Here is a 16,489-nt window from a genome sequence, read left to right on the forward strand (position 1 = left end):
AGGTGGCTTGTCCAGCAGCACTGTAGGCTTTGGCCGTCAGGGACGACATGAACCTACAGGGCTTGGACGGGAACTTTGCGCGTCCGCGCCAGGTGGCGGTGCTCTGCGGGCATAGGTGCATCGCGAGCGCCTTATCTACCGGGGGAATCGCCATATAGCCCCTGGCTGCCCCGCCATCGAGAAATTGGGACCGGGCAGTAAAAGGTGCCTCCCACGATTTTGTCAGCTCCTCGTGCACTTCCGGGAAGAAAGGCACTGGAGAGGGGCGTGGCTGCTTTGAGCTGCGCCGCGAGCCCAGGAACTAATCATCGAGCCGCGAGGGTTCAGGGGAGAGCGGAGGGTTCCACTCTAGCCCAACGCTCGCGGCCGCCTGGGAAATCATGTCCGTCATCTCTGCATCAGCCCGTGACTGGGCAATTGACCCCGAAGGGGGGAGCCCAGCTGAGGCTTCTGCGTCCGATTGGACAAGCCTGCTCTCCGATGCTGCACTCGAGAGCTCATCAGCTTCGCGGGCTTCGAACAGGAGGTCGAACTCTCCATGAGATGAGCCGGCGGATTCATCCAGAAGCCCGATTGGGGCAGATGAGCGTGCTGGGGAATGGGAGGTCCGCGGGGGGATACCCGGCGAAGATGATCCCACTGGGGTCCACAAATCACCCCCAGTGCTAGCCGCGCTGGCCTCATACCCGTAGGTAGAAGGACCGAGGCGGGGAGCCGCTGGGGTGGTTTGCTTTCTTACGAAAGCAAGCCGCGACCGCAACATTGCCATGGTCATGTTCTCGCAGTGAGAACATGAACCATCCACGAACGCTGCCTCTGTGTGGGTCGCGCCCAGACCCGAAAGACAGCGATCAATGACCATCTGAAGTTTAGAGGTAACGACCGCAACCAGGAATAACACACAATCGGAAAGCATCTTTAAAAAGACGTTACGTGTGTGCCGCTCTTTTAGAGAAATATACTCTTTCAGGAAAATATACTCTCTTTTTTCTGCCGAAGCGCCCAGGGGCGTTCTCTGCAGTGCACCAGTGCAGAAGAGGGAGATGCCTCTGAAATGCGCTGTCAGATCCAGCAGAGGTGAATGAACAGTCGTGAGAATTCAGCTCAGTGAGCACGACCGTTCGGCTCCGAAGAGAAAATCTGAATGAGTGGTTGCATACCAGCTCCTTTTATACCCGTATGTCCGGGGGAGTGGCATACAAATACCACTCGCCAATTTTCATTGGCCTTTTATCAAAGACCAGAGGTGTTTCTGGCTCCCAAGAGTGACCCCTAGTGTCACTACATCAACACAACGTCGAGTGAGTGACAGATAGGGAACACAGTTTTGATTTATTTTGGATTTTGTTTAATCACAACATAATTCTCATAGTTCCATTTATGTTATTCCATAGTTTTAATGACTTGACTATTATTCTAAAATGTGAAGAAAAAAAAATTATAATAAAGAATGAGTAAGTGTTTCAAAACTTTTGACCGGTAGTGTAAATTGGACTTTTTTTTTTTCTAGTCAACCATGACAGCACAATTTGTTTGTTTCCAGGTTTCTTTTGGCCGTGTCACACTGGGTAGCCCTGCCCATTGTGAAAATATCTCATTGGTCCAAAATCCTGTCCCACAAAGCTGTATTTCAAACATCAAACATGTACTGGTTGGCTATGTTTGCATCACATCTAGGACTGCAACTAAGGATAATTTTGATAATCAATTAATCTTTGAATATTTATTTGATTAACCGATTAATCTAATTTAAACATTATATTTCCTGTGTTTTATTAAAATTAGATTTTTAAAAAGCAAAAATTATAAAGGGCATAAGGATTTGGTTCAATTTAAGGTACACAATTTGATACTCACAAAACTTTAAAGCCTGATTCATGAAAAGTTAAGTTTTTTTTTTTATTATTATTATTATTATTATTATTATTACTTTTAGGACCTATGCTAAACAATTTCTTTCATTTTACTTGTAAAAGTAAAAGCAAGTAGTACTGTTCATTAAAGTGCAAAACGATCCAAAATTATTTTAAATTAATATTGTAAGTTTTAAAATAGTATTTTCACTGATTACTAACTTTTTCTAAACTTTTTCACTGATTACATTCTAAACTATTTTTTCCCAAACAATACAGTTTAACGGTAGTGTATGCTTATCCAGTAATATTTGCCATAGTACAAATTTACTGGTGAACTCAGACATTACATGTGACATTATCAGGACTGTCAAATATCATGATCCTTAGCATTGTACAATATATTCAGCATTATATACAGTTTAATATAGTACAATCATCTGTAAACACCGTGCAGATTCACTCTCGTGCTGAAAAGTCACAACAGTTCTCATTTTATTACATGTGCTGACATGATAAGGAGAAAACATCTAAAACACTTAAATCTAACATCTAAACTCTTTGACTTCTAATACATCAGTGTGATATCCATGAAAGCTGCACAATTGATTACATTGAAACTGAAATCGCTGAATGATGTTGCATGATTACTAAACTGCAAAGCACAGTTTAATCTAAATAATTGCACTCCTTTCTCTATTACGATCGGTTTGATTGACGCAGATGTGCACATGTATACATTATAAAACAAAGAAAATAGCAGTAAAATATAAGTTCTGCTCTGGAGAGAAACAACTCTCAAGCACATCAAACCGCACTAGCACTCTTGTCAGTGCAACTGACGCAGCAGCCGGTCCACATTAAACTGTATGCTTATGATCTTCTTTGAAGTGTCTATAAAGTGCTCTTGTGCACTTCAAACGAGTTATCAAGCAAACATATTTTCACTAGGCTGTATAGTGACATCGCTGACGGAGCTTCTCTGTGCTCGCAGTACATATCCAACTAATCGATAGCCTAATGAAATTCAGTGTTGATGGTTTTTATTATCGATTTTAACGATTAGATGTTGTAGCTCTAGTCACATCACACAGCATTTTAGCTTTTTAAATGTGGACAGACACATTCCTTGTTGCTGAATAAAATGTTGTTCATCACCTGCTTTCCTCGGCCGGTAATGGCGAAATATAAGTTGCACTAGCAAATAGTTGAGTTTTGTGAATAAAGTGCAGTCTATAATGAGCCAAATGTATTTATTTATTTATGTATTTTTTCCCCAATTTGGAATGCCCAATTCCCAATTCGCTCTAAGTCCTCGTGGTGGCATAGTGACTCGCCTCATTCCGGGTGGCGGAGGACGAATCTCAGTTGTCTCCGCATCTTATCACGTGGCTTGTTGAGCGCGTTAACACGGAGACAGCAGAGACGGCGTGAAGCCACATGTGAATGCTTCACACTATTCTCCGCGGCATCCACGTGCCTCACTGAGAGCCCCTCCCCCCCCCAACACACACACACACGCACACACAATCCCTACCAGGCCTCCTGGTGCAACACGGAGCAACCTTTTGAAGTCTGTGGGAGGTGGATTATTTTAATGATATTTACATGCATTCATTATGAATTAGGTGGACCCTAGCTGGTACTCTAAGAGGTCCACAAAGCCCATTCTCTTTTGAAGGGGTTTGAGATTAGCATAAGACTAGTTTTCATTGTTTTTACTGCCAGGAAAGTCACTGCCATTTGCTCTCAAACCACACCTTGAATCTGTCAAAGCCTCTATGTCAGTCAATATAGTGGTTAAGCACTTATGTTTCTCGGCTAAATATAGTCCAGTGTCTGTTTAAATGAGTCTCGTATAAACAGTTAGAAAAGAAACAGCACAGATGAAGTAATAGTTCAAATTAGTTCATGTGCATCTTGTAGGGCCAAAGCCATTGCAGTTTGGCTTTTAAAAATACTATGTCACCACTAGAAATGAGTTGTTTTAGGCCGTTTCTTCAGAAACCACTAGATAACTCAATCAGGATGGCGATCTTTTGCCTACAGGCAGAGACCAACATGGAAATCTGCAGCATGGCATATGCTCATATTTGGATAGTGGTATTTTTATGTTGGCTGGCATCACACTGTTGACAAGCTGCTACCCTCTTGATTTTGATTTGATTTCGGAGGTTTGCTCAGCTGTTCTAGCAGATAGGCAAGCTTCTGTTCTCTAAGCACAAGTAAAGCCTGTAGATAAAACACAGAAACATGCCTAGTGCCAAAGAGAAAAACAGCCCAGAAACATCAATGGGATGTTTCAAGCATATAAACTTGCATCTGAAAGAGCATTTTTTTTAAAAACTTCTCCCATTACAGTTGTGTGACTTCCAGGGCAGCTATCTTTTGTTATGGAGCTGCTATGGTCATTCAAATCGAGAGATGGCACTTTGTATGCTTGTATAATTATTGCTGACTGTTTAAAAGGCCATTCTGTGATAGCATGTAATTTGCAACAGTGTTATTGTCTTGTCTATAAAGGTGAGTCGGACTGCATCCCAATTTGCATACACTAAAAGTATGTGCTTGGTGTTGAGAATACATAACTTAAAACTGTTTTAATATAATTTAATATATTTTGGTTTATTTTCTAATTCTCATATACTATTTTGAATCGAAAGTATGCAAACTGGGATGCATCCTTGGATTTGACAAAAGTAAAAGTTCACTTATCAACTGACACTTGTATTTCAGTTACAAAAAATAAGTTGAAAGTAGTTTCCTCTCTTCTTTTCTGCTTTAGAGTAGTTAAATGTCTGAAAGCTCGAAGTTGCATGTGTTTTTCCCATTTGGAAAAGGTGTTTGCGTGTGAGTTTGTGTGTTGGCATGGCTGTTATTCATGCGAATGCAGCATATCCATTACCTTCTCACTGCAGTGATTAAGCTGAATGGTCCAGTGTCGTGAGAGCAAAGTAAAACCATTTCAGTCGGATTTCACATTCTTCTTTCCACCACATAATCACAACTCTGTTCCATCAGCTAGAATTAAATGACAGCAAACTCTGATCTGAAAGTAATTAAGAGGAGATACATTTGGGTTTCAAGCACAAGCATTTTCTTGCACCTTCTAAAACTAGGCCACTAGTACCATTGGCATTCCTTGCATCTGTGTGGGTAGACAGGGCTCTTGTACGGTGCTCAGAGTGGCATGTGGTGTGTGCCCTGGCCAAAGTCCTGTGAAGCACTGTAAGATTTGACACTGTGATGGCTCAGTGTGGACAGAGCAGTGAACGGCTTCAACCACAAAGTCTTGGCTATTAAAAATAAATAATAATTTAAAAAAAGCAATCCAATCCTCAACATTCTCGGCATCTGGCTGGGTAATCATTTCTCCCTCAGTGGGAATAATCAGCATACACAAATATGCAAACAGCCTTTGCGGAAATAAAGTCATCCTACCCCCCATACACACTCAGAAACTCTAAAGACCTCTGACATCTCAGCCTGTCCTTTGCTCTATAAAACTGTCCATGTGATCCTAAACCTTTCTAAATCTTTGTTGAAATACTTTCTCTTGTCCCAGCTTACACAGCAACATTGGCTTAACCAATGATGTGAGTTTGGGTTGGGACTGTCTGTTTATCTGACCAATCTAAGACAGGGGAGTGTTCAAGGAAACCTGATTGATAACAATCACTAGTTTGGCAATGCTAGTGGCACGTAAATTACACACTTCATCTTGCTTTATGAGCCTGCAATTAAAATGAAACTGTCACAACCAATAAACTGTGTGAGATGTTCTTATAGCTGATTGTTCTCGAGTGACTTGGCTTCTGTACAGGCACATTCAGTGGAGCACAGAGAGAGCGAGGTCTCTAGTGAGGGAATGGAAAGGGGGATTAGCCCTCGAGACAGTCTTTGTCTATGGAAACCTTGCATTTATGAATGGCTTACTCACTATTTAGCTGTGCCATATGGTTTGATTTATACTAGTTCTTGGCTACATAAATAGGGACTCTTGTTTGCAATAAAGATACCCACGAAAACAACCTTGTCGTGGTGGAGAGAATTTTTTACTATTGTACTTTTAAAATAAAGAATTTCAAGCTGGACATTGAATATGGAGACAGACCATTTTAAAGTGAAAACTGTCAGAATTTACTTACCCGCATGCCATTCCAAACCCAAATGTCTTCCTTTCTTACTTTTTTTTTTCTCTGTGGAACACAAGGAGGTTTTATGCAGTCTGACAGCCTCAGTCACCATTCAATTTCATTGAATGGTTAATTGAGGCTAACATTCTTACATAACATTTTCAAGAATGTTTACGCTTCTCTTTATTTCTATACACTTAAATTCAGTCTGAACTGAGGCTGTCAGTTCTCAACATTCTGATTCTGCCTAGCATCTCCTTTCTGTGTCCCATGGAAGAAAGCAATTCATTAGGGTTTGGAACAACATGAGGGTGAGTAAATGAAGACAATTTTCATTTTTGGATGAACTATCCCTTTAATATCAAGATTTTCAAGTGATTTAGCAGTTATCATCTGCCTTGGCATTTTCGTCTTTCTTGACGAAAGATTGACAGAAACTAGACTAGGCCAGATGTGGGCTAGATATTTTAAAACCCAGAGTGGCTGGGAAGGAGAATGTGTTAGGTTATGATATTCTGATCCTAATCATATGGCCTCTTCCTCAGGAACTCCTCTATCCTTACCTGTGGAGCCTGTGAGTTCAACAACCCCTGTTTTGAAGAGCCTTCTGAGAGCCCAGGTGCTTGAGGTTTGGGTTAACCACCCCACATTACCAAGTGGTTCAAAGGGGGTTCAGGGCACATAAAAAGCACGTGGTCTGGGCCTTCACCACAAGCAGCAGTGGCGGCTGTTTGCTTGCCAAAAACCTCTGGTCCACTGTCTCTGATAGCAGTACATGGTAGAAAACAAGGGGGGGGGGGGGGGGGTCATGGCGAAATCATAAAAGTACAGTTTTTGGATCGCATTGATGGACCCTGGTCCTGTCATCCAGTTAATCTGAAAATTGTCCCTCTTTCACGGGGAGGGGGTTATTATTTGGCAGCTGTGTGTCAGGCTGAAAAGTCCAATAGTGGCCTTTTTGTTTAGCTCCTTTGAACCTTCAAGACCTTTTTTCTTAATAAATCCCAAATATTATTCCCCCAGCTTAGCTCTGATTAGTACAGTAGAGGCTAATTTACTGGGTCATTTACTCTAATCCCTAAAAAACAATAAGGGCTGAAAGACGATGCTTGCACTGGTGCTTCTCTGTGGCCCAGAAGAAAGCTTTCTTGTGTTCCTCTACTATGCAAGCCTACAAAGGCATGGCTCTCAACAGATGTGCACATCGGGTCTGGGTAAAGAGCACGAAATTAAAGACTTCCAATGATCTTGACCACAATCAAGCTTCAAGTTGCCGTAGCTTGAGAACAACCATTGCTTTGGCCAGGACCAAACTCGTAACATCACGCTTTCCAGGTTACACCATCATTCCATCATTATATGTTTTACCCCTGAAAGAGTTTATCCAATACAAAGTACGTATTTCCCACCAAAATCACTTTTATTATTGATTTCCAAAATGATTTAAGAAAAATTTAATTCAGATCAACTAAGAGGTTAAGTTTTGGCTGGTGCGAGCAACCAATCAGCGTCATTAGTCACATGATTAGTCACATGACATTTGTTGCTCAGGTGACTGGCTCATTAAACCTGGCAACAAAACTAAACGGATAGTTTCTTGAGATTGGCAGTGAATGACTCATTTTATTTTGTAACTATTAACTCATGGACACCATAAATCCATGCTATTTGTCAAGCTTTATCTGTGTGTTCCTCTGTTCTTTCCACTTCATTTGTAGCCCTTTTCATAAATTACAGTCCACAGGATTTTTGACTTGCTCGTTCATTGCAGGCTTTGGAGTTTGCCTACTCTTTTAGGCCTTTCCAGAGACAAATGCATTGGCCCAGGCAATTCACTGAGATCTGCAGACATATGCACAGTCCGTCAGTACAACCGGATGACATTTTAAATAGTTTCAAAATAGACATTTAAATCAAGCTAATTGAAATTGTGGTACTTTTTGTTCTGTTTGAATGGGCAGTGTTCTTTAAAAGCACATTAGTCTGAAAAACAGTTTCTGTAAAGCCAGAGGAAGTCAGCAGGTTTTCAGCGGAAGGCTTCAGACACAAACATCACATTATTATCTCTGCATACTGGCCCAGTGCTGTTTCAGTGTGAGAGTTATGGTCATGCGGAAGCTTTGTTTCTCATTACTCATGAAAATAGTGGATGGAGGATTGCAGGTCTGTTTTTCTTAGGCAAAGGGTCAGCGGAGGACTCATACTACGTCAGAGAATGGCAAAGTAGTGGTTTCTGTTCTTGCCAGTGCCAAAGACTGGAACGCATTTTCACAGTAATGAGGGTAATTAAAATAAAATTATAATTCACGACCCTTTTCCCTCCAGGGAAGAAAATAGGAGAGGTATTTTGAGTTGACTGCATTCTAAAATTACAGTGCTAGAATGAGGGTGAATGTGTCATCATTGAGGGCAGAGACAGTTCAATTTAGGGTTGCTTGAGGAACACATGATTGAGCTCAATATGGATTTAAAGGACTAGTTCACCCAAAAATTAAAATGCTGTTCATTATTAACTCATCCTCATGTTGTTCCAAACCTGTATGACCTTTTTCTTCCATGGAAGACAAAAGGATATATTTTGTCACTATTCATTTTCAATGTCTCCATTTGTGTTCCATGGAAGAAAGTCATACAGGTTTGGAATGATGTGAGGTTGAGTAAATGATGACTGAACCATCTCTATTAATGTTAGCTTCAAATTGCTGGAGGCACATCACACAATAGTTCTTATTGTAGATGTATGATAAGGTCAATGCAAGGATTCATTTAGAACTTTAAATTGAATACTGATGGAAAAATGTAAATCTAATTTGCATGAAGACACAAAATGGATGCCTGAAAGGAAAGTATATTTCTGCATGTGTCTGCTTTGCATATTTTAGTGCATTTTAGGTTGAAACTCATATCTATTTTTATATTATTTTGGGTGTGTTTTTAATGGATAGTTCACCACAAAATAAGTTGTGGCTGAGGCTGTCATTCTGCCTAACAACTCCTTTTGTGTTCCATGGATGAAATAATGTCATATGGTTTTGAACAACATCAAGGTTCACATTGTGAAATGGTGACAATTGTCATTTTTGGGCTAACTATCCATTTAATAACTTTTTTGAGAGCTCTGGAAGTCATAATGTGTGTGCGTGTGTGCTTGTAGTCTTAATGAGTGGACCCTGCCATGCTCTGCACCAGGGGTTTGTCCAAACAGCGCCAGTGTTTGCAAAGTGCTGTCAGAATGACTGGACTAGCTAGCCCTCATGCTGCCTTTCTGAAACCCACTCCATCCAAAAAAGCACTTAGAACCCCATCTGAGAGACAGCCCATCAGCTATACATTGATGGAGGACAACAAGCACAAATGCTTTTCCATTCAACAGAATCTTTGAGTCCCCTCTTATCAGACTTCACATTAGCTCCCAACCCATTTGACTTTCTTCTGTGGAACACAAAAGCAGATGTTAGGCAGAATGAAAGCCTCAGTCACCATTCATTTTCATTGTCTCCTTTTGTTCTCCTTTTTTCAGAAGAAAGTCATACATGTTTGGACAATATGAATTTTCATTTTGGGGATGAACTATCCCTTTAACTTTGTTCTTTTGAAAAGATTCCTCTTCCTTATTATTTGATTTTGATTCAGGTCACTGGTGCTTAAGGGATTTTCCACTGGTCAAATGGAGTATGGTTAGTTTGAATGTGTGTGCATTGGCCTTGAGTCGATACTCTAAAACCAGTGCTGATTCTGATTTACTCATTTATTCATTGACTCTCACTTTTCTTTTTGTTAAAAAAGTTGAATGACTATTCGGAGTCCAGTTTGGTCATTCTCGTTGCCAAGGAAAAGTATCAAGACAAATGAATGGCATAAGATGGGGCTCAGGTGCATAAATGCCAGTATTGTTTAACAGTTCATTGATCTGAGACAAAGATCAGCATGAGGCCAAAGGCAATATGGTCCTCATAAGGTTTATACAATAAACTACGCTGAGAAATTGGACGGATAAATCAATCAAACCCACTTTCATGCATGCTGCCAAACAGTAGGTAAATTAAAATGTGTGAACTCTGAAGTCTTTTTCTTTAGTACAAATGTGTGAGGTACACAAAGGCAACACGAAATCTAAACTGACCTTATTTACATTCTTAAAAGGTTAGTTCACCAAAAAAATGAACATTCTCATCATTTACTCATTTACTATGACTTTCTTTCTTCAGCAGAACACAAACGAAGATTTTTAGAAGAATATTTCAGCTCTGTAGGTCCATACAATACAAGTGGATGGTGATTAGCACTTTGGAGTCGTATGGATTGCTTTTACTATAATTGTCTGTGCTTTTTGGAGCTTTAAAGTGCTAATCACCATCCACTTGCATTGTATGGATCTACAGAGCTGAAATATTCTTCTAAAAATCTTTGTGTTCTGCTGAAGAAAGAAAGTCATACACATTTGGGATGGCAGTAGGGTGTGTAAATGATGAGAGAATTTTCATTATTGGGTGAACTATCCCTTTAATGCACTGAATGTCTTCATAATCTTTCATCAAAAATTATGCTATTCTTCTAAAATGACTTTCCTTTCTTCGTTGACGTCACGGCCAGGCAGGGTTGAATATTCACAAAGAGAATATCATGGAAGTAAAATGGGTTGCAAATGGCAATTCACATTGACTTTGAACTCAAGGCTGAGTTTGGCTTTTAGAAAATTTAAAGGAATAGTTCACCCAAAAATGTTTTTTTTTCTTCATTTCCTCACCCTCATGTCGTTCCAAAAATCCGCATGACTTATGTGGAACACAAAAGGAAAAAATTTAATATCACAGTCCATCTGTTCAGTACAGTGGCAGTGGATGGTGATTGCATCTTTTATGAAGCTTGAAAGTGAAAGTATCATAAAAGTAGTCCATGCGACTTGTGCATTATATTTTGAGTCTTCTGTAAGCATACGATATTAGTCATTTTTTTAGTGCAAATCTTGGCATCCGATGTGGATTCATGAGTGCTATGAGAGAAGCGCGCTCACTCCAGAACTTGCATTGTTTGATGTTAAATGCAACATCTTGGTGAGCACCAGTACATTATGACAAAATGTGTGTGTGTGTGTGTGTGTGTGTGTGTGTGTGTGTGTGTGTGTGTCTGTGTGTGTGTCTGTGTGTCTGTGTGTGTGTGTGTGTGTGTGTGTGTGTGTGTGTTCTTTTTTTAGCATGTCTGTGGAAAAATTAAAATGTATACAACTACACAAGATCTCAATGAGTCACTTTTGGCCTGCCATCTTTACTGTCGTTTTTACCCCTCCTTGACACACAGAGCAACTGTGGGATTGGTTAAAGGGGTAAGTGTAAATCTGTGACTGGTGACCGCAGCACAAGGGTTAATGTAGCGGAACCCTCTCCCCCCTGTACTGCCTCTGCTGGCTTCGTAATTCCCACCGGGTGTCCACTAGGGGTCACAAGCTCTGGGCCCTCTGAGTGACAACCCTGCCATAAAATGTGATTGGCTGGGTGTGGGCTTGTGCAGCCCCTAATAGCCAATAGCAAAGCCTCAGTAGCATTGAAGGAGTGTGACTGATTAGAGAGAAAGAGCTGGGTTGTATGCACACACGGAGGGAAAATGTGCTGCACTACTGCTGGCCTTTTGACTTTAAAGTGTCTGGACATACAAGTGTAGGTCTGTGTGACTGAAGTTACAGTTTTTGGAAGTATGACACCACGTTACCGTGGGCTGCTCGGCTGAGAGCAGTACAGGTTGGGTTTAGAGGATTTGTGTTGTGTTTTAATGTTCATTAAGTATTTGAAGTAAGTTTGCAGTTTTGTTTTAAAAAAATTATTTGGTTAGTTTCCAAAAGTGTCTTTGTTTGCATGTGCCTATTGGCTGGAGCACATCCATGCTGCATGATGGAAGGTTAAAGAATAGCTAAAAAAAAAAAAAAAGCCTTGCTATTTATTCACCATGTCATTCCAAACCTGAATTTCTTTGTAGAAATTTTTAGGAATGTTGACATTGCTCTTATTCACTGACATAATGAAAGCTCCATTCAGTGAAAGTGAATGGTGACAGAGGCTGACATTCTGCCTAACATCCCTATTTGCGTTCCATGAAAGAAAGTCAAAAGGGTTTGGAACAACATGAGGGTGAGTAAATAATGTCATTTTAATATCCTTTAAAACATGTTGACATTGCTGTAAGAGGGTATTATATTAATGTAAGCTTTAAGTGCAAGTATTGCGATTTTTCTATGGTCTGTTCCCGTGCTTGTGAACGATATGAAGCTTAAAAGCTGATGTAAATGATTTATTAGAAGTTTCAGACAAGGATCTGGAATTGTGATTTACTTGTCTCACAGAGGTCCAATTTCTGTTAACCAAAGTAACATTTGTTTTCACCTCTTTAGAAATCCCACCCACAAATTTTCAGTCATTAATGCTTTAACATATTTTCTCCCTTCTCCAAACAGATTACCTTGTGAAGACTTGAGCCTTCTGAGTGTTCTTGTGCCCCTGTTTGCGATCTAATCATGCAGCTGGTGTGCCTGGCCTGGATGATGGCCCTGGCCACCCCACTGGTTTGCTATGGCTTCACCACCCGCAGTCAGGGCCTGCGTGGGCGGGTTCAGGGCGACCGGCGGAACATCAGACCCAACATCATACTCATCATGACAGATGACCAGGACGTGGAGCTTGGTGAGCATACCAGATCATCATTAATGGCCCATCTGTTCTGCAGGCAAATAAGATGAAGACCCCATTTGTCAGCACTCGGCACGCAATAGTTATGAATTGGCAAGTAGTCTGGAAAAGTTGCTTTAGAGATCATCACAAATGGCAATGCTGCCCAGAGAAAGATGAGCCCTTACTGATTCAGATGTGTGCGTTTGTACCGTCTTCAATTAAATAGTTGAAGATTAAAGATTTTTTGAAAAAAAAAAAAAAAAATGTTTTGTTTGAAAGAGTATAAAATTAATAACTACACTGTTGAAATAGAACATTTTAAAGCAGCCTAAGGTGGTTTGCTGGTCTTAACTGTTTATGTAGGTTTAGATGGTCTCCTGGCCTGGTCTAGCTGGTGTTCAGCTGGTCTAGCTGGTCTCTCAGCCTGGCTAAGATGGTTTTTAGCTGGTCAGTCATCTGGTCTCCCAACCTGACCTGCTGACAAGTCACCAAAAACTCTAAAACGATCTAAGGTAACGATCTTGCTGCTGGAAGAGGTGTTGGTGAGACAGTAGGGGGTGCTCACCCTGCAATCTGTGTGGGTCCTAATGCCCCAATATAGTGATAGGGATATCTAGAAAAGGTACCGTCCTTTGGATGAAACTGAGGTTCTAACTCTCTGTGTCCCCCTGTGTCTCTGTCATTAAAAATCCCAGGGCACTTCTCGTAAAGAGTAGGGATGTAACCCCAGTGTCCTGACAAAATTACCCCATTGGTCCTATCAATCATGGCCTCCTAATAATCCCCAACCATAAATTGGCTCTATCACTCTATTCTCTCCTCTCCACCAATAGTTGGTGTGTGTTAAATGTACTAGTGCACTATGGCTGTTGTTGCATCATTTATGTGGATGCTGCTCACGGGTGGTGTTTGAGGAGAGTCCCCTGTTCCCTATGTAAAGTGCTTTGAGTGTGGTTTCAGAAAAGCGCTATAAGTGTGTTTGTTCGTTCGTTCATTCATTCCAAAACCTTCCAAAACCATCAAAACAGACCAACCTAACCAGATTGTCCAGGGTAGAAGGCTGAAAATTCCCCCAAGACTCTCTAAAACTTTAAAAACAGACCAGCTTAACAAGTTTGGCCAGGCTTGGAAGCTGATAATTGCCCAAACACCTTCTAAAACCATCAAACCAGACCAGTCTAACAAGTTTGGCCAGTCTTGGAGGCTGATAAGTGCCCAAAAACCTTCTAAAACCACCAAAACAAACCAGCCTAACCAGATTGGCCAGGCTTGGATGCTGACAAGTTCCCAAAAACCCTCTAAAACCATCAAAACAAACCAACCTAACCAGATTTTCCAGGGTTGAAGGCAGATAAGTACCACAAAACTCTCTATAACTATCAAAACAGACCAGCCTAACCATATTGGCAAGGCTTGAAGGCTGACAAGTGCCCAAAACACTCTAAAACCATCAAAACAAACTGGCCTAACTTGGTTGGTCTGCCTTGGAGGCTGACAAGTACCCCAAAACTTTTAAAACTTATCGAAACAGACCAGCCTAACCAGATTATCCAGGTTTGAAGGCTGACAAGTCCCCCAAAACCCTCTAAAACCATCAAAACAAACCGGCCTAACTTGACTAGCCTGGCTTTGAGGCTGAGAAGTGCCCAAAAACCCTCTAAAATCATCAAAACAGACCACTTAACCAGCTTGGCCAGGCTGGGAGTCATCTGACCACATTGGGCTGGTTTAAGCTGTTTTTTTCAGCATGGTGTTATACCCTGATAAAAAATTCAGTTTAACCAGCATGCAATTCCTATGCTGGTCTAAGCTGGTTAATGCTGATTAGTGCTGGTTTGGTGCTGGTCTAGCAGGTGAAACAGCATAACCATGCTTTTCACCAGCAGAACCCAGCTGGTAGAGTTGTTTGGCCAGCATGGTCTTAGCTAGTTTAGCTAATTAAAAAGCCTGGAAGAGTCACCAGCACACCAGCATGCCATGCTGGGGGACCAGCACACAAAACAACTTAAGCTGATGACCAGCAATGCTGGATTTCTTAGCAGGGTTGGGTTACAAATGTATTTCTTATCCATTTACACTATAGCTTGTCATTCTTCTTTTAATTTTTTTTTAGCTTGAACCATTCATTATTAACTCAACCCTGACAAGAAAAATGCTTTTAGCCTTCTCGCACTTCAGTCCAGTGTCCTGGGAGCATTAGCATGCTTGTTGTTATAAGCCTTCTTGATCTGCCACCCAAGGCCTTCGGTTCATTTCTGTCCCATTACAGCTATGTCAGACACACATTGCAAGCTTAACTGTTGTCACTGGATCAAGTTCCTACCTCTGAGAGCATAACATTCAATAGGTCTCAATCTCAGACTGTCATCACAGGTTTGACTGATTTCCTGCCTTAATATTTAATGGCTTCACTCAAACATCTAAAAGGCTGAAGGCCTTAGTCCTGCAACCACAGCCAATCATTGGATTGCCATACAAGCTGCAGGAAGCCTTCTTCACATATAACTCTTACATTGGCTTCTTCAGACTGCATGATGTATTTTAAGAACGATAAGAGGTTTGAATATAGAGTTCTTGTACTGGTAGAGCATGGTGCTAGCAATGCAATGATCATGGGTATGATTCTCAGGGAACACAAGTGTATCTTGAATGCAAGTTGTTTTGAATAAAAGCATCTGCCAAATGCAAAAATGTCCATATAAAAGTCAACAGACTTTTTAAACTGTTTCAGTAGAGCTTGGTACTGAAATTGCACTTGTCTTGCTTGGTGCTGCAGGTTCACTACAGGTGATGAACAAAACTCGTAAGATCATGGAGGACGGTGGTACCTCATTCACCAATGCGTTTGTGACTACGCCCATGTGCTGTCCATCACGATCATCCATGTTGACGGGGAAGTACGTTCACAACCACAATACATACACCAACAACGAGAACTGTTCTTCGCCTTCCTGGCAAGCTCAGCATGAGCCACGTACCTTTGCTGTTTATCTCAACAATACTGGATACAGAACAGGTAAGAGATTTTGATTTAGATAAGTATACTGTAAACTCAAATGAGTGATTGAAATTTGAACCTAATGACCCATTCTGATATGCTTGATTTATGAATATTATGTAAATCTTTGTTCTAATATGCTTCTCTGTTGTTCTTTTGGATGTGATCCTTAAGCTTATCTTTTTAGATCTTCCAAAGCTACAAATACTACACAATTACAGTTTTGTGTTGGTAAAATTCTGTAGACATCACTTGACGAGTGCAGTTTTCTGTCCTATGTTGACATATTCCCATTTCAAAGGGTTAGTCTCTTTTTTTGTTTTGTTTTTTAAATCAGCAATGGAATTTAGTCAAATCCCAGCCATGAACCACTATTTGCTACTTGATTTGTAGTTTGGTTGCAGGTGGTATTAGGGGGAGGGATATTCTCGTTCTAAAAAGCCGTTGATTGGACAAAAATCTGTGTAGTGCAAGAGGAGTCATTAATGTTTTTGGTCTGTTTCCCTGTCAATTTTAAATGTGTATGTCTGCTAAGAGTTAATTTTATCAACTTTTTGTAGTACACTTGCATGTAGATAGGTTCAAAGCTAAAAGACATGGACTGAAAGCCACACAACTCCAGTTTTGATTTTATAGGTTCATTAAGGTGTTGAATTAATTTTGTATTTCCACTGGACTGTTGCTTTAAATTTGTTCCTTGAGGTTAAATAAAGGTTTTACAGCCATCTTCAATCTTACTGTCTGGTTTGTGAAAGCTAAACATGGTGCTGCCAGCCCTGTTTTGTGTGTCTAGAGTTACAGCACATTCTGACCCTGAATACAGGGGTTCTTGCCACAGCTTGT

At 40.8% G+C, this 16,489-nt stretch overlaps 1 protein-coding gene across 2 annotated transcripts in view; it reads left to right on the forward strand.

Annotated features, from left to right (window-relative positions):
* LOC127434610 (extracellular sulfatase Sulf-1-like) overlaps nucleotides 1-16,489 on the forward strand; it is a 61,462-nt gene that overhangs the window by 14,161 nt on the left and 30,812 nt on the right. For both annotated transcript variants that reach the window (XM_051687451.1, XM_051687452.1), the window contains exons 2-3: nucleotides 12,435-12,660; nucleotides 15,425-15,664. In XM_051687451.1, the coding sequence (XP_051543411.1) occupies nucleotides 12,495-12,660; nucleotides 15,425-15,664 (406 nt within the window). In that variant the 5' untranslated portion in view covers nucleotides 12,435-12,494. The remainder of the gene's footprint in view (nucleotides 1-12,434; nucleotides 12,661-15,424; nucleotides 15,665-16,489) is intronic.

The sequence above is a fragment of the Myxocyprinus asiaticus genome, chromosome 44 (genome assembly GCF_019703515.2).
Source record: "Myxocyprinus asiaticus isolate MX2 ecotype Aquarium Trade chromosome 44, UBuf_Myxa_2, whole genome shotgun sequence".
Taxonomy (NCBI): Eukaryota; Metazoa; Chordata; class Actinopteri; order Cypriniformes; family Catostomidae; genus Myxocyprinus; species Myxocyprinus asiaticus.